General features: G+C 55.1%; 1 protein-coding gene across 2 annotated transcripts; it reads left to right on the top strand.

Moving 5' to 3' along the window:
* The first annotated feature begins 952 nt into the window (after positions 1–952).
* On the top strand, positions 953–18,428 carry HSPA12B (heat shock protein family A (Hsp70) member 12B). 2 transcript variants are annotated; one of them, XM_043478976.1, is made up of 13 exons: positions 953–1,172; positions 5,325–5,384; positions 7,063–7,160; positions 8,143–8,267; positions 10,492–10,678; positions 10,999–11,103; positions 11,411–11,527; positions 13,342–13,576; positions 14,251–14,337; positions 14,741–14,845; positions 14,954–15,212; positions 16,277–16,380; positions 16,968–18,428. In XM_043478976.1, the coding sequence occupies exons 2-13, from the start codon at positions 5,342–5,344 to the stop codon at positions 17,621–17,623; spliced, it is 2,121 nt and encodes a 706-aa protein (XP_043334911.1). In that variant the 5' UTR covers positions 953–1,172; positions 5,325–5,341; the 3' UTR covers positions 17,624–18,428. The 2 variants fall into 2 exon arrangements, with proteins under 2 accessions (XP_043334911.1, XP_043334912.1); XM_043478977.1 differs by having other exon boundaries at positions 954–1,172; positions 13,402–13,576.
* Positions 18,429–18,605: the final 177 nt, after the last annotated feature.

The following is an 18,605-nucleotide window of genomic DNA, read 5'->3' as shown; positions in this document are numbered from 1 at the left end:
CATGTCAAGGTTTGAGGGGGGGTGGGGGGTGGTGGCAACTGATGCCTAGAGAACTATGGGAGCCTTCTTCGAGGAGGGGGCTGAGGGAACAAACAAGAGGCCGGCCCCCCTAGCACAGAGAGACAAGCTAAGAAGCAACCCTTGGCCCTATTCCAGCCAGGCTAGCCTCAGCCTCTGTGGGGACACATTGGGCAGAAGGAAATGGGTCAGGCCCAGGTCCTACCAGAACCAGGAGGTGTGGGGGGTGGGGCATGGGAGGTTAGCAGCCTTAGAAGGGCCTAGCAACCCAGATCTCCACTCTGTCAATCTTCTATTTGGAGGCCAGGTCCCCAGATCCTCACCAAAGCATGAGCTGGGACAGAAGGCTAGGTTAGAAAGAAGGCCAGGAGCCCTCACAGGAAAGGGGCTACGTGCTCCTTGTCAAAGCAGAATGAGTTCTGAGTGCTCCCTTTGCTAGGAGGGGGGACCCAGACTGTGAGATCGCTTCCCTCCCTGCCCCAGACTTCAGCAAGGACAGACCGAGGGCCCAGTCTGGGCTGGAAGGCCTGTCCTTACCCTCAGATTGGCTTCTTTTCTCTGATCCTTGGAGACCAAACTAGGGATCTTGGTGGGAATGTGGTGCGGGGGTAGGTGTCTGGGTGAAGGGGCCCTGAGGGTCTGTGGCAGGGCCCTCCCTCTAGGCAGGTGGGCTTTCTAGCTGGCCCGTGGTAGCCTTGAGGTGGGCAGAGGGCCCGTGAGCAGCCCGGCTGCAGGAGGCCTAGGGGGTGGTTCTGAAATTCCTCTCTTCTACCCTCTACCTCGCCTCCTCAACCTTCTTCCCTCGCGGCCCCCCGGGTGGCTGGGAAGTGGGAGGCGCAGGAGGGGCGCAGGGAGGGGCTGTGGACTGAGCCGGGCGGGGCCCCTCGGCGGAGGCCCGCGCTGCCGGCCCCGCCCCGACCTCGCACATCTGGGCTGGAGCGCTGGCCCACCCGGCGGCGCGGCGGCGCGGCCATCCGGCCCGGGGGAGGGGGAGGGGAAGGGAGAGGGGTCGGGGCGTTGCAGGGCGGAGAGCGGGGCCGGGGCTGGGCGCACGTCGAGGGCTGTGGCCGCCGCGGCAGGGCACGGCCACCCCACCGGCTGCGGGCCCAGCTTCCAGGCGTCTGGACAGAGGGCGAGCTGTCGGGAGGGCAGAGGTGAGTTCTGGGCAGGGCGCTGCTGGGCTCTTAGAGAGAAGGGCGCCAAGATTTGCGGTTTCATCGCGGGCTGGCGGCTGAGACCCCCACCACAAACTTCCTGACCCTGGAGAACGGGACTGGGACAGAGCTGCAAGCCCCTGTCTCCAGAAGGGCTCTGGGGTTCAGGAAGGCAACTGGGGCAGCGACGGACGGCTCCCAATCCGGGCTTTGGGACCCCACACTGGTGAGGGTGGGGATCGGAGGGACAGAGGGGGGCTCGAGAGACTTCTATGTCTGGGCGTCTGCTGTGGGGCTGGGGGCTGCTCCAGGGGAGCAAGTTTGTGGAGGGACACGGTGCTTCGGCCAGAAGGTGGAGACCCCGGGGTTCAATATGTGTGCACTTTGGGGGCGCCTGCAGGGGGAGTTCCTAGGGCCCCTGGTCTCAAAAGTTCAAGAGTGGCTGGGGTACCACAGTGCCAGACTGTGCGCTGGCCTCATGAACAGGGACCTCTGGTTTCTATCTGTGAGTCCAGGTGGAGTGGGGTCTGGGCTCCCTGTGGGGGCGGTGGAGCCAGGAGGCAAAGCTAGCTTGTGTCGGGGAGAGAGGCTGGGAGGGAGGAAGCTCTAAAATATGGACTCCCTGTGAGAGTGAAGGCAGCCCTGGATCCCCCAAAGGTAAGAGAGGTGATGGACAGCAGGAGAGGGTGGGAGGGGCTTAGGCCCCAGGCTGTGTGGGACAGAGGTTGTTTGTGAACTGGCTGCTCCCTTGATGGGGACCCAGGGGGGTGGGGCAGGATGTATGGAAAGAAAAGCGGAGGACAGGGAGGGGATGCAGGAGGCCTTTTCTGTCGCTCCCTGCCCCAGCCCAGGAGAAGGCAGCTTCCTCACCCCACAGCCTCCCTCTGGTCCCTCGCCTTGAGGGCGCCTCTCCAGAGACAGACGGGGGCAGCCCTTTGGGTGCCATTTCTGATCTGTCCCTTGGGCCCAGGTCGGTTCAGTCTCTGGTTTGGGAAAAATGCCTGTGGCTTCTCTTTCTTTGCTGAATGGCAGGATGATGAGAGAGAGCAGTGGATAGGAGAGGCAGGGTGCAGGGGAAAGGCCTGTGGGGGTATGGAGGTGAGCTGTAAAGTTGGGTGGGCTCTTTGCCTTCATGGGCAGAAGATGGGATGCGTGGTGCCCTGGACTCCAGCAACACCACATGTCCAAGTGTTCTGGTGGGGGATGGGAAGGGACATAAGGACCCAGCCTCATCACACCCAACTGAGGAAAAGATCCTTGGAGATTTTTCTCCATTGGACAAAAAGTCCTAGGCTTTTGTAGTCTGGGGAACACTGTGGGATGGGAATCTCCGGTTTCAACTCCATACTCAGCCACACCCTGTCCTAGTCCCCAGTCAGGCTTATTGGGTCAGGGTAAAGCTGAAAATCAGAGGTCATTATGAGGCCAAGGGGTGTGGGTGAGGTTAAGGGACAGACCAGAGGTGGGATTAAGTGTCTGTCTGTGCGTAGGGCAGGGGTCAGGCTGGGGCCAGAGTTTAGCCTGCTCTGGTAGCCAGGAAATGGTTACTTTCTGTGTAAACCAAACTGCCCCATTCAATTATTCTCAAACCCATAAGCATCACCAGTCTGAAATTAGTGGACCCCTGGGGCAGGGTTCTACCTCCCCCCATTTCCAGCTGCAGACCCTGCCCAGATGTAGTGTTTGGGAGTGGAGGTTGTCCTGAGTCCCATGATCAGCATTCTCCCTAAATGTTTCTGGTAAATGGGTGTGTATGCGTGGTAAGGATGTCCCAAAGAAATATGGGGCATGGATGCATGCTTGTGTGGGTGCCACCTGCTTCTGCCTCCACCTCTCAGAGAATCAGCAGGATCCTCCTTTTTTAACACAAATTGATTCAGGGCCTCCCTCCCTCTCTAAAGAACTCAGAATGACTAGAATAAAAGTCTCAATAAGACCAAAAATTCTGACAAGAGAAACTTTAGAATCCATATTATGAACAGAAAGAACACTGCTCACATCTGCCTTTTTATCAACTGCCTTTCGTCCTTGGACTTGACCCTCACAAGCCCCTGCCTGATGTGTTTTACAGGAAAGGGCACTGAGGCATGGAGAGGCAACAGGATGCACTCCAGCCCGGTGTCCTTAAGGTGCCTAATAGGCCGTTGCTGAGTATCAGAGATAAGAGCTGGGGTAATTATAGACAATAGTTTGGACAAGGAATCAGCTTAGAATGACAACCCCTGAGTCTTTTTTTCTTGGTTATTCTAGATTGTTTCTGCACCAAATACAATATCCTTGGTTGAGAAAATCCATTCATTGAGCAGTGTTTCCCCAGCACTTAGCTGTAGAACCTGGCTGGAAGAAAGGTTCAATGTTTTTGCTGATGAATCGAAACAACTTATAAATACGGCTGCCATCATCTCTCCTGTGGCCTTGATTCAGCCTTTGATGGTAAATGTTTTTCAGTCCTCTCCCCAAGAGGGAGAAAAACCCATTTTGCAGTTTGCCAGCTTGTATGGTGTAATCACCATGGCTGATTTCAAGCTATCAAAGTGATGTCAGTAAATGCAACATTGAGAAGAGATGCACAGAATCAGCTCTTGGGAGCTGGCGGACCGAAGCTCAAGTTCCTCTCACCTTAGAAAATAAAATCCTGTCCTCCCTTCCTCAAGCTTTATTTTCTTCCAGGTAATACGCACATCACCTCCTGATCGCAGCTGCACTAGCGGGAAGTGCTAGCTGTTCTCTCATCCTCTGCTCCCTCCTTGCCTACCAGACTCCCACCCCACTCCTTCATTCCACCAAAATGCCCTGGGCCTTTAAAACATTAAATCTGGTGTTTCCAGTCTCAGCTAAAAATCTCTGAAGGATCTAGCTTTGTGGCCTTCTCTTATCAAGATCTTCATGAAACCATAGCAGGCATCCTTGTCTCCCTGGCTCAACCTTCCTCCTGGCAACCTTTATTCAGAGCTTCTCCTCCCTTCCCTTCCCCCACGCTACTCTGCCAAACCTCCTGTGACAATGACTCCAAACACAAATCTCCACCTCGGAATTCTCCCTGACCTCTAGGTCATATGTCACCTGACTCCTTGGTCTGTTTTCTTAGCAGTTTCAAAAACTGCCCCTTTCCCCCTGCCAGGTTGCCCTGCTGCAGTATTTTCCATCTGCTTGCTCGGACCAGTCAGTCCAAGAAGAACACCTTCTTTTTCTTAATCTCCCATGTCCAATCCAGCCAACTTCTGTCAGGCTTGTTGATTTTAACTTCTAACTTAAATGTGTGCACTTATGTCTCAAGACACGCAGTCATCATCTGCTGCCTGGAGCACTATTGGCCCCAGTTTTCATGTTGTCTTGTTGCAGTCCATACTTCCATGCAGCCAGGGGGGATTTTTAAAACAGATTTAGTCATGTGCCTGTCTCCACTTTGCCACTTCAAACCCTTCAGGATTTGCCCTTGTCCTTCATATAAAACCAGATCTAAAATTGAGTCCACCAGGATCTGCCTGCATGGTAAGCCTAGCCCAACCCCTCTCTCCAGCTTTGCCATGCTACCCTTTCTGCCCTGCTTGTATCCGTCACAGCACCATTTGTAATCTCAGATTCAGGTACATGATTATCTGATTATGAATGATTTCTCCACCAGGCTATGGGCCCCCAGGATAGGAACAGTGTGTCTCTGGGTCACTGATGTCCCACAGCATCTGGCAGAGTGGGCACCTGAAAACACTTAGGAGCATCCTGGTTCCAACAAAGCAACTGGTAAAAAAAAGACATTTCTGAGGGACTTCCCTTCAGTCCAGTGGTTAGGACTCCGTGCTTCCACTGCAGCAGGCCCTGGTTCAGTCTCTGCTCGGGGAACTAAAATTCTGCAAGCCAGGTGGTGCAGCCAAAAAAAAAAAAAAACATTTTTGAGACAAGCTAGGACTGTGGGATTGAGCACTGGATTAAGGAATTACTACTGATTTTATTGGACATGATAGTGGTGTTGTGGCAATGTCTTTTTAAAAATCCGTATCTGTTGGAGAGATAAGTTAAAGAATTTATAGGTCAAGCAACATGATGTCTGGGACTTGCTTCAAAGAACTCCAGCTGAAAGTAAATAAATAATTATTCAGTAAGGGAACAAAGGAATAAATAAATGCCATTCTGCTTGTCCATTCTTGTTCACAGCTACAGGGCCTGCAAAGATGCTGGCTGTCCCGGAGATGGACCTACAGGGGCTGTACATTGGTAAGACCTGCCCCCTCACCTCCATCTAGGCCCACTGTCCCTGTCACCCCAGCACTCAGACCAACCCCTAGTCTGTCCACGTGCCTCTCTCAGCAGAGGCTCCTGAGAGCCATTCTGTGAGTGTGTGTGCACGGGGCGGGTTAGTGCAACAGGACTATGTATGTGAGTGTGTGTGTGTGTGTGTGCACACTGCAAGCCTGTTCATGGGACCCCCGAGTATCTACAAGTATGTGTATGCAGGGCAGGCCTGTGTGCACAGGGCTATATGGGTGTGCATGTGTTTTGTGCAGGGTGTGTGTGTAGTATGTGTGAGTGTGTGTCCCTGCCCTGTCTGCCTAAGGGCAGGTCTCAAGTGAGAGTGTGTGTATATCTGCACAGAACTCTGTGCATGCACGTCTGGCCTGGTCTGGGAGCAGGCTCTGGGTTTTGTGCAGGGGAGGGAGGCCAGGCGGCAGGACAGACACGCCTCAGGAAGTCCACTCACAAAGACCTGGTGGGCTGGGCCTTCCTTCCTGCCTCCCTTCCCAGGCTCAAGCCACAGCAGCTTGGCCCAAGCCTGCACCGGTCGGCTAAGAAAAAGGGCCTCTGGAAGTGTGACCACTGTGTCCTTGCCCCTCCAGCACTGCAAGACAGATGCCAGCCCTGTGCAGGCACTTCCTAGAGTCCCCTTCATGCGCCGCCCCTCACATATGTTCCCAGGGTACCCCAAGGCCAGGGTGGCCTGGGACCTGTCAGGGCCCCATGGCTGTGGCTGAGGGAGTAGAGGCCCCAGCCCTGGCTCAGCCTAAAGCTAGACAGGCCTGTTTGATTTGCCAGTGTCTAAATGCCAGACCCCACCAATCTCCCTGGCCAGCCCCCTCTTCCCAACACAGATCTCAGGCAGCCCCAGTGCTCTGCACAGGGGCCTCAGCAAAGGCCGGTGTGGTGGTGTTGGGCCACCAGCCCATACCTGGGGGATGTCCAGCCAGGCAGGCCCTCCTGCCTCCTGAACTGCCTGAGCCTCCCAGCCAGCTGCCTTCTGGGGGCTGCACTGCTTCCTCCCACCAAAGGTTCAGGTCTGTGCCTGTTGTGGGGGAGGGGAGCTTGGAATCTGCCCTCCTCCTGTGGTTAAACACGTCTCCGCTCAGGGCTGCTCAGCGCAGGGCTGGGCCTGTCCATGACCCTTGGGGGCAGAGGGTTGGTAGGAGAGGCAATTCCCCCAGGTCCTGATGAGAACATGAGGCTGAACTTAACGGGGAGAGGGGCTGCTCCACCTCCCACACAGGTCTGTAGTTCCCCCACCTCTTCTGGTTTCTCCATCCTCACCCAGGAGCTTACCTGCCCCTCTCTCCTGCCGTTCTATCTTTGGACTCAGTCCTGCCCAACCCCACAATGCTTCTCTATCCCTCCCCTTCCCCGCGGTGTCTGACGGGTGCTGAAGAAGGCAGTGAGTCCTAGGTGAAGTATGAGTCATCCTTCAGGAATAGGTCACCTCTAACTGATAACGGGCCCTGAGCCCAGGTATCCCCCACCCCCACCTCAGTCCTGTCCTTCCTACCTTCCCTCCCTAGTCCTTCTTCCCCAGCAGGGTACCGCTCACCTTGGCCCGGCAGTGACTGATGGAGAACCCCCACACCCAGGACCTAGCCAGCAGCCCCTTACCCTGATTGTACTAGAATGATCTGTCCTCTCTTTTCAGGCTCCAGCCCACAGCGGTCTCCAGTGCCCAGCCCACCTGCCTCCCCAAGAACCCAGGAAAGCTGTGGCATTGCCCCTCTCACACCCTCACAGTCTCCAGTAAGCCTAAGGCAGGGCTTGGGGTGGTGGGGGGCATGGGTGGTGGGGAGGGTTGCACTGGTGTCTAGAAGAGCTCGCAAGTCTGGGCTGGGAATACCACCATGCCTCCTGCCCCTATAGACTCATGTTCTCCCCAGATGGGTTAGCCTTAGGTGACCTTGGACTATAGGAGTGACAGTTTTACTGAGATGAACCCCCTCCAGGATGACATCCAGGAACCTTTGCAACTAGCCTGCCTTGGCAGGTGTACTTCTTGAGCAACTAGTTTTGTAGGTCCTCAGAGCACTGGGCCTCCCAGACTTGCTTCCCCTCCTGTCAACCACAGCCCCACCTTATTAAAAGATACATCTAGGGAAGAGGAGACACATGGCTAAAAAATAGTTTGGTAACTGCTAGCTTGAAATATCTAAGACATAACCATCACCCCCAAATTCCCTAAGTCACCCTACCCAGGGTGGCCTCACCCTAGTGATCCAACCTGGGGACCCCCTTGTTCTCAGGGAGCCCAGTCCTAGCCTGGGAGAAGGTAAGGACCACTCTGGGGCACACGCATGGGGTTCTCTTCTCTGCCACAAAACTGGACAGAGTCAGGCTATTTCACTGTGGCCACAAAGAGCAGGAGGGTCTCATATACACAGGTCCATGTGCTATGAAGCTGCTCAGAGCAGCAAAACTGCTTCCAGCTGGGCCCAGGCTGGAAATGATGAAAGATGGGGCTGGGACTAAGGCAGCCCAGGCAGAAGGGCAGGGAAGTAGGAACTTGAGCTCAAAACTTCCCGGGGCTACCTGCGAGGCCTTGGGCTTTCTGAGCAGTTAGCAACTCAAGGGCTCAGCCTGGAGCTTAGGAGGGGAGAGAAATCAGGCAGGAGGTCTGTGGGGGTGGGCCAGGGCTGGTCTGGACCACAGCCAGGGGTGGGAAGGACTTCCACGTACAGCCAGCCTAGCCCTCTGGCCGCTCCCTGACTAGGTCTTGCACTTGCAGAAGCCCGAGGCCCGAGGCCCTCAGCAGGCCCCCTTCTCTGTGGTCGTGGCTATCGACTTTGGCACCACATCCAGTGGCTATGCCTTCAGCTTTGCCAGTGACCCTGAGGCCATCCACATGATGAGGTGAGAGTGGCTGGACTGGGAGATTGGGTGGGGGTAGTCCTGCACCCTGGGAGAGACCTAGTCCCAGAAGTACTGTCACTAAGGAGAAGTACTGTCACTAAGGGGTCTTCTCAGAGAAGCTTTCCAGCCCTAGTCTGGGCTCCCTACTGGGGCAAAAGTTTGGAGGATGGGACCCAGGTCTGGGCCCTCAGCCCCAGTTGGGGCAATTCTTTGACCTCTGCAAGAAAATGTTGGGCTTCACTTTTTATTTTCAATTTTTTATTATTTTTTCTGGGCTAGTCATAGGGATACACATGTATGCACAAATATGTGGTTTTAAAATAAAACATACAACTTGCTTTAAGCTTTCAGCACTATTTTGTAGATGTCTCATGTGAATATGGAGAGAGCCACCATTTTCTTTTCATTGTTGCACAGTATTCCACAGTTCGGATGTATCATAATTTATTCATTCTTCTATTGATAGTTTTGAGGAAGTTTTTCCTTCTAAGTTTTTTCATTACAAAAAGTGTTGCAGTGAATACTCTTCCTTGGAAACTTGTGCTGGAATTTCTATGTGGTAGGTTCCTAGAGGCAGTCCTAGGTTCAACATCTCAAATGAAATACAAGGAAATGAAGGACTAGAGAGGTTAGCTGAATTAACAAGTCACACAGTTGTCATGAAAAAGCTGTTTGAAAAAATCCATTCTGATGAATTTTGTTGAGTTTTGTTTGAACAAAACATTTGTTTGATACCTTCCTTCAGGCCTCAAGACCCTGATCCTTTGAATGTATCTTAGTGAGACTGTAGCCTGTAGGTGGAAGATGCCAAAGCTCCCAACTCAGACTGGGATGGAGGATCAGCAGGCTTCACCAGGGCCTGGGAGGCTATATGGAAAGACAGCCAAGGGTCACTGCCCCAAAGATACAGGGGACTTGACCTGCATGAATGTGGACTGTCCTTCCCCTTTCTCTGCTCCCTCCACATCCATGTGAGGCCACAGAGGCCCTAAGACCTTAGAGCTCTCTAGTTGCTGAATGGCATCCCAGCTTGTCAGCCAGCACACACAGCTGAGGCCACTCTGGGCCTGTTGCTAGGGCTGAGGACACGTGAAGGGATACTGTGGAGAGATTAGTCACAGGAGTGACTGGGGGACATCCTGGCCTCCTCCCAAGCCCTTCCCACTCCCACTAGCCACCAAGCCCCATCATTTCTATCTCCCTAATATCTCTGTAATACCCATCTACTTCTCTCCACCACTCGCACCCAAGTTCAGCCCCACCCTCTCTCACTTGAATGGCTGCAATATCCTCCCTGGTTTCTCTTCTCCACCCTCCCTCTCCTCCACTCTGTTGCTACATGGGGACCAGAGACATTTCTAAAGGCAAATGTGGTCATGCTTCTTCACTCCCTTAAAACCCACCAAGACAGAATTCTGGTATGACATTTGATACTCCTTAGTTGATCTTAACATTGCTGCTTTGAGTCAACTTATAGCTAGTTCTCCCCACTCTTTGACACCTCTATAAACTTGCACATGCTCTTCCTTCTCCCTGGATTCTTAGTTCCTTCCCCCAATGGATGCAATGGTGAGCTTGGCCTAGAGAAGTCAGGGCATCAGAAAAGGCAGAGGAAGGGGAGGAAGGATTTACCAGGCCAATGACCTGGGCAGTGAGTTGTGGAGGTCCAGATGATGACTGCATACAGGGAAGTTTGGAATCTCAGGTTTTGGGGGCCTGTTGAAGGTGCAGTCAGCTGGGGTGTAGCTGCTGAGGTGGGCCAGACAGGAATGATCATAGAGCTTAGCTATGTGGAAGATGGCCTAGAGGAGGGCATCCAGCTGGCTTGGAGAAGGCCTCTGCCAGGGTCCTGGAGAGACACATCAGAAGGCCAGACAAGGCAGATGGATGATGGCCTGCTGCTACTTGTTAAAAGGACAGGGAGGTGAAATCAAATGGTGTACTTCATGGGAGGGAGCAGAAGCTGAGGATGTCGGATGGGACCCATGGCTCCATGGATAGAGATGATCCCATGAGCAACATTTATGGAGATTTAAGTGGATGCCAAGCACCATATTCACAAGAACCCTAAAAGGTAGGTACCGTTATCATTCCCGTTTTACATATGGAGCCTGGGGAAGCCAAGTGAGCTGCCTGAAGTCACACAGCTGGTCCCAGAGCCAGCACCCAACCCCATGAAGGGACGATTAGTGCTGACCACACTGACAGCCTTCTGCCTCCACAGGAAATGGGAAGGTGGGGACCCAGGTGTGGCCCACCAGAAGACCCCTACCTGCCTGCTGCTGACCCCAGAGGGTGCCTTTCACAGCTTTGGCTATACAGCCCGCGATTACTACCATGATCTGGACCCTGAGGAGGCTCGTGACTGGCTCTACTTCGAAAAGTTCAAGATGAAGATCCACAGTACCACCGTGAGTCACATTCCGGCTCAGGGCCCAGCTCCAGCCAGGAAGGCAGGGCTAGGAGGGAAAGCAGGGAGGGAGACCTCATGGAGGGTTGGCAAAGCTAAAAGGTGAGGGGGGCCTGGAGGCGGAGTTTGAACAGAAGGGATGGAGGCATGACCATGAGGTGTGAAAGGGTAAGGAGAAGGGCTGGGGAGAACTGCCGTGAGATTAGAGCCAGAGTGGGACAGTACCAAAGAGGGGAGCACAGGAAATGGGGTTAAATATAAGAGGTTGTCAGGAAATGGAGAGCTGTGGCCTCCTACAGAGCTGCCCTGTGTCCCTGCCAGGATCTCACTTTGAAGACCCAGCTAGAAGCAGTAAACGGAAAGAAAATGCCTGCCCTGGAGGTGTTTGCTCATGCCTTGCGCTTCTTCAAGGAGCATGCCCTTCAGGTGCGCTGTGACCCTCTCTGCTTACTGGGGTGGACAACCCCCAGGTCCATCCTTTCCCCTCAGCCCATCCACTGAGTAGCCACTGTCAGAAGACAGGGGTCATCTTCCCCAGTCCTCTGCCTTCCTATCTGGTAGCCCTGCATCAGGTGTTGGGGAGGTGGTGGTGGTGGTGGGAAAGGGGGTGTTAAGATTCTCCCAAGTCAGCTGGGAAGTTCTTCCTCAGGCCTGATTAGCTCCTCCAGCTCCTGTAAGGACACTCCCCTCAGACCAAGCCAGCCCTTCCCTTCACTGCCCCATCCTGCTCCAGGAGCTGAGGGAGCAGTGCCCATCAGTGCTGGAGAAGGACACTGTGCGCTGGGTGTTGACCGTACCTGCCATCTGGAAACAACCAGCCAAGCAGTTCATGCGGGAGGCTGCCTACCTGGTGAGAACATGCCGGCAGAGTTGTGGGTGTTGGGCCCCGGGCATGGCGCCATACCCTCATTCATACACCACCCTTGGGACCACAGAGCCATCATGTAAAGACTGCCAACCGCACCCTGCTGGGCATTTTGGAGGGTTGTTGCCACCAAGAGAGGGGGTGGGCCTGTAGGAACAGAGAGCTGAGGGACAAGGGACAGCCCAGGCCAGCTTAACCAGTGTCTTAATGCAGGTTTCCTAGAAGCAGAGTCCAAGATGGAAATTCTTGTGCATGTGGTGTATTGAAGGACTCTCAGGTGAAAGGGGAGTGAGGAAAGCAGGACAGGAGAAACAGGTGAACAGGGATGGGTCTCATCTGGAGTCTAGCCTCAGCCTGATCCCATGGAGAGCTCTGGAGGGAGAATGTACCCTAGTGTTAGCCACAGGGAGGCAAGAGGGGTGGCTTTTGGTCCATCCTTATCAGTCTGTCACTGGTAACTGGTTGGGTTAAGCCCCCCCAAGTGAGGTAGTTCCCATTCAGTTGAAGGCAGTTCTCCAGAGAAGGGGCAATGGGGAGCTGATGGGCAACACTCACAGTAGCTGGGCAGGACACCAGGAACATCACTTTAGCCAGCATCAGTATTTTTACCACAGCCCCAACCATTTTAAGTTCTTGAGCAGAGGAAATAAGACTATAAAACTATGAAGGGAGGTGATTTGGGCCAATGTTTGCTGATCTTCCTACCATAAGAGAGGCCCAAAGTTCTGGAGAAAGGGGGACTGCAGCTCAGGCACCCCCCCCTGCCCCCAGTGGAGATGAGAAGGTTGGAGGGGGACTCATTGTTTGATCCTGCCCCTGAAAGTGGGGCCTGGGGGGGACACCCGAGGATTTCCAAAAGCAATCTCAGGAATTCCAGAACCCCCAACCCCCCAGAAACATACCTTTTCCTAGGTGTCAAATCCGCAGGTGCCCTCACTTGTCTCTGGAAGGCGCTAACCCCAAGGCCAGTGGGCATCCATCCCCCTTTCAGAGACCAGAGTGAAAGCATGGCCGTGCCCAGCCAGAACAAATGCCCCCACCCCAGTAGCCCCCTGCTGGTTTACCCACCCTGCCTCCTCCCACACTGTTCCCTGGCTGTCAGTTCAGAAAGGGCTGGCCCTGGGCAGGAAGTCTTGATACCCACCTAGCCCATCCCCCAACTTGGTCAGAATCTGAGGAACCCCACGAAACCATAAAGTACTTCCTATGGGGATCCCCTGTCCTGATGCAGGAAGTAACAGAAAGTGTTTTTTCCCCCCTAGCTCGCTTGCCTTGGTGCCTGAAATTTCACTGCTAAAGTGTCTTTTCTCCTATATCACATTCCTTGGGAACAAAGTTCTCAAGACAGTGAGGAAGCCCATGGCCACTGTCCATTACCAGTGAAGAAAGGGCGTTCAGTGAGCTAAAGGGGACTCCCCCACCATCCCCTCTGATTGATGCTCTGGCCATTATACCCCCTAATACACTGTACTGGAGTCTCCACTAACCCCCTCAGCCAGTGGTCAGCTGCTAACCCAGGACTTGTGAAGGGGACCTTCCTGCAGCCCAGGGCCACCTTGGGCAGTCTGGGGCAGATCTCAGGTGCTCTAGGTTTTCACTCAGTCTAAGGTCCCTCCCTGCTGGGCAACCCCATGGCATCCTTGGCCACAGCCATCCCTCCCACCCCAAGCCTGGTCATAGGGTGGCTCTGAGACAACTCCAAATCTGTGCAACATGGAAGGGCCTTGAGAGGCCTAGCGTGAGTGCACTATAATGGGGAGGAGATAGGAGCCCCACAAGCCCTGGTTGCCTGCCCTGAGGCGCCATTCCAGTGTGATGCCTGGTCCATGATGCTCCCCAACCCTGCCAACCACCATCAGGCTGGACTAGTGTCGAGAGAGGATGCAGAGCAATTACTCATCGCCCTGGAGCCTGAGGCTGCCTCTGTCTACTGCCGCAAGCTGCGTCTGCACCAGCTCGTGGATCTGAGTAGCCGAGCTCCAGGCAGAGGGTGCCTGGGCGAGCGCCGCTCCATCGACTCCAGCTTCCGTCAGGGTGAGCCAACCCCAGGGGTGCTGCCTAGTGGTGGCCTTGGAGGCAGGCACTGAAGACTATACCGTGCCCTAGAGTAGCACTGTCTGAGGATTGTAAGACTCAGTCCAACCCTGAATCTGAGATGGGGAGTAGGGGTGGGGGTGGGGCTAGGGGTGGTGACAGCCTACCCTAGGAAGAGGTGCTGGGGTTACTGACAAAGGTATTCTGAGCTGAAGGTGGAGGTCTTCAGCTTTCCCGTCAACAGCTACTGAATCAGTTTTCCCTCCCATCCTGGCATGCCAGCTGTCCCCCTACCCCCACCAGCCCCAGGCTCCTGCTGCCAGGACTAAGCGCTGAGACTTCTGTAGTCAACCTTCTATGATAGGGACAGGTCTCAGGATCTCCCCTCCTCCCAAGTTCCTCTGCTGCTGCTGCTGCTAAATCGCTTCAGTCGTGCCCGACTCTGTGCGACCCCATAGACAGCAGCCCATCAGGCTCCGCCGTCCCTGGGATTCTCCAGGCAAGAACACTGGAGTGGGCTGCCATTTCCTTCTCCAATGCATGAAAGTGAAAAGTAAAAGTAAAGTCGCTCAGTCGTGTCTAGACCTTCCTAATTCTGATTTTGCCGTGGCCTGAGCCCCTCTATATTAAGGCAGCCTCCTGACCTCACTGTCCTGCTGTCCCTCAACACTCAGCCAGAGAGCAGCTTCGAAGATCCCGCCACAGCCGGACATTCCTGGTGGAGTCGGGTGTTGGAGAGCTGTGGGCCGATATGCAAGCAGGTGGGGGAGGGAGGGGAGATGGAGGGATATTCCTTGGGCCCTGCGGGATACCAGCTACTGAAGGTGGGAAAACATTCCTGAAGTCAGCTCTATCCTCTAGGAACCCTGCCCCTTCCAACTCCATAGCTATACCTAAGCTGGTAGTCCCCCTCACCATCACCTGCACTCCCACCCCCACTCACAGCCATGCCACTAACCCCCATTCCTCCAGAGGATTCTCTGCAGATGGAGTTGCAGAACCCTGGAGCCATTTTCCCTCACACCTTGTGCCCCTACCCGGTGACCTGGAGCCCCTTTCAACCGTAACCCCCACAGCCCTGCAGATAGGGCTGAAGGCTGGTTGAGTCTCCAGAGGGTCTAGAGCTAAACGGCCACAAGTGTGTGCTCGTGCTCGCCCCCACAGGAGATCGCTATGTGGTGGCAGACTGTGGGGGAGGCACAGTGGACCTGACGGTGCACCAGCTGGAACAGCCCCATGGCACCCTCAAGGAGCTCTACAAGGCGTCTGGTGAGTAGCCAGGCCGCGCCCTTGGTACCCAGAGCGCCCTTGCCCTGCCAACACCTCCTGGCAGTGGAATGAGCACTGTTGCCCTCTTCCTCGTCTGCTGGATGCTAGGCGGGCCCTGTGGCGCGGTGGGCGTGGACCTGGCTTTCGAGCAGCTGCTGGGCCGCATCTTCGGTGAGGACTTCATCACCACCTTCAAAAGGCAACGTCCAGCAGCCTGGGTGGATCTGACTATAGCCTTTGAGGCCCGCAAACGCACTGCAGGCCCACACCGTACAGGGGCGCTCAACATCTCCCTACCGTTCTCCTTCATTGACTTCTACCGTAAGCAGGGAGGCCACAACGTGGAGACGGCCCTGCGCAAGAGCAGGTGAGTGTGGGGACCGCCCCTACAGGGGAAGGCAGTAGGGGATCCACTTGATCTGGCCCAGGCACAAGTCATGCCAGCCCAGGTGGAGGCAGGGGGAGGAGCATGAGTACCCCAGCTGAAATCTGCAGCCCAAACTGAGGCAAGAGGATCCTGAGCCCCCAGGGAAAAGCCACACCCACACCCACACACACACACACCCACACCCACCCCAGGGAAAAGCCACACACACACACACACACCCCTACCTATCTACTTTTCCCTACAGCCATACGTACTCACACACACCTGCCAGCCACACACACACAAACACACACACACACACCCCTACCTATCTACTTTTCCCTACAGCCATACGTACTCACACACACCTGCCAGCCACACACACACAAACACACACACACACACCCCTACCTATCTACTTTTCCCTACAGCCATACGTACTCACACACACCTGCCAGCCACACACACACAAACACACACACACACACACACCCCTACCTACCTATCTACTTTTCCCTACAGCCATACGAACTCACACACACCTGCCAGCCACACACACACACACACACACACCCCTACCTACCTACTTTTCCCTACAGCCATACGAACTCACACACACCTGCCAGCCACACACACACACACACACACACACACACACACACACACACACCCCTATCTACTTTTCCCTACAGCCATACGTACTCACACACACCTGCCAGCCACACACACACCCCTACCTACCTATCTACTTTTCCCTACAGCCATATGTACTCACACACACCTGCCAGCCAACTGGTCTGTGTTCCTCTGCTTGAGGTAAAAGGAGACTCCTCTCCTGGGACCTCATGTCTGGACCTGCCAGCCAACTGGTCTGTGTTCCTCTGCTTGAGGTAAAAGGAGACTCCTCTCCTGGGACCTCATGTCTGGACCTGGAACAGACCTGAGTCTAAAACCCCTGCAAGTGTGGTTGGCACAATACAGAATGTGCCCAGGTACTTCGGCCTGGAATAGAAGTAGGACCTGGGCCCTGACCCATGGGCCTGTGCCTCCTTCACCATCTACAGCGTGAACTTCGTGAAGTGGTCCTCACATGGGATGCTCAGGATGTCTTGTGAGGCCATGAATGAACTCTTTCAGCCCACCGTCAGCGGGATCATCCAGCACATAGGTGAGCTTGGGTCATTCATTCACCTTAGCATACACACCCACATGTGAGAGTATTTCCCCCTAGTAGTACCTGGAAACCTCCCCAAATCCATACACTGGATTGAGACCCAGAATCATCAGGAATACCTGAAGGATGTAGTGCCATGGGGATTAATAGGACAATGTGTAGTCTTGCCAGGTTAAAGTAACTCTAAGTGGCTGACTCCGCAAGTAGTATTAGGTCTCCCCCAAACTGTTATCACAGTGATTTAAATAAGTTTAAGTATCTAGAGAGTAAGTACAATGTCTTGCATGCAGTAGGCATTTAATACATGTAAATTCACACCCTTACTCAAGGCCTCCACAGTGTAGTGGGAAAGCCAGATAGTGTTGAGGAAGCAGAGGCCATGAGGATGGCAGAGTCCCTCATGAAAGTGCTCTGTGTTTTTCTTCATCCAAACCAGGCTAAGGTTTTATAGTGAAATGGCTAGTTTCTCGTTGCCCCAGGGATACAGGAGGGCAGAAGGGAAGAGCCAGTGGCTGCGCAGCGGTAGCCTCAGGGGCCCACGCCCCGTCCGTCTTCCTTACCCCCTCCCACCCGTCCCGCAGAAGCACTGCTGGAGCGCCCTGAGGTGCAGGGTGTCAAACTGCTGTTCCTGGTGGGCGGCTTCGCCGAGTCGGCTATGCTGCAGCACGCGGTGCAGGCAGCTCTGGGCGCCCGCGGCCTGCGTGTGGTGGTTCCGCACGACGTAGCCCTCACCATCCTCAAAGGCGCAGTGCTTTTTGGGCAGGCGCCGGGAGTGGTTCGGGTGCGTAGATCGCCGCTCACTTACGGCGTGGGCGTGCTCAACCGCTTCGTGGCTGGTGTTCACCCGCCTGACAAGCTGCTGGTTCGTGACGGTCGCCGCTGGTGCACCGACGTTTTTGAGCGCTTCGTGGCCGCCGAACAGTCGGTGGCCCTGGGCGAGGAGGTGCGGCGCAGCTACTGCCCAGCGCGCCCAGGACAGCGGCGAGTGCTCATCAACCTATACTGCTGCGCCGCGGAGGACGCGCGCTTTATCACCGACCCAGGAGTGCGCAAGTGTGGCGCGCTCAGCCTGGAGCTTGAGCCAGCCGAGGGAGGCCCCGACGCCGCCGGAATGCCCCCCGGCCGCCGCGAGATCCGCGCTGCCATGCAGTTTGGCGACACTGAGATTAAGGTCACCGCCGTCGATGTCAGCACCAATCGCTCCGTGCGCGCCGCCATCGACTTTCTTTCCAATTGAGGGCGCAGTGCCAGCACCCCCTCGACCCAACAAAACTTTTGGCCCAGGGCTGGGGCAGATAAGTCCACCCTGTTTCCCGCCATCCTGCCCTGGGAGATGAGGTCGCAGGAGGGATGGGTGGGGACACATCCAGAAACTCAGGCTTTGGGATTGGGCGTCAGTCCTCTGACGGAAAGGCTGAAGGGCACTTCCAAGGACTGAGGTCAAGGAGACTTAAAAGGTTTGCAAAGGCATCCCCACAGGGAGCACGTGGTCCTGAAAGCAGACTGCATCAGAAGGCTTGACCCTTGGTCTGAACTAGGGGCCAGGGTGGGAGTGGGGGGTGAGGTTGGGGGTACAGCTGCAGGAGGGCAGCAAGAGGGAGGAGGTTGTGCAGGGTCTGGAGCCGAAGGGCAGAGTGCTCTGACTGGCTCAGCCTGCATAGGGAGCCAGGCAGGACAAGGACTGAAGCTGACAGGAGAGGGACAGAAGTAGCAGGACCTACCTTCCTGGGTGTGGTGCTGACCACCCAAGTATGAATGTTAATTTTAGAAAGGGCAGTAGCAGGCTATGAGAAGGGTACAGGCGAGGGGGGTGTGGGATAACATGCTGAGGGGGGCTTTCCTTTGTATCTGAGAAGGCCCCAGGGGCAGCCTGGGAATGATCCACATACTCTCAGGTCACGGAGAGGGAGGAGAGTAGGGAGGACAGAAAGAGCACTGGTCCCAGCTCTGACATCAATTTAGTGTACCTGCCCTCCCGTGACATGCAGCAGTCCCACCTGCCTGAGAGCCCTAAGGTGACAATAAAGCTCAAGGTGAAACGATGGCCTCCTGGTATCTCACAAGGGGGACTCCAATAGTGGAGTAGTGGAAGGGGGCTGGGTTCTACAAAGGCAGGTTTTCAGCTGTGCATGGAGCTGGGAAATGACTAGAAAGGAGTGCTGCTGTCTCCCATCAAGCCCCCCAAACAACACCCCACTCCACAAGACCCCTCTGTGACC

Source organism: Cervus canadensis, chromosome 10 (assembly GCF_019320065.1).
Source record: "Cervus canadensis isolate Bull #8, Minnesota chromosome 10, ASM1932006v1, whole genome shotgun sequence".
Taxonomy (NCBI): Eukaryota; Metazoa; Chordata; class Mammalia; order Artiodactyla; family Cervidae; genus Cervus; species Cervus canadensis.
This window is presented reverse-complemented; position numbering and strand designations above follow the sequence as displayed.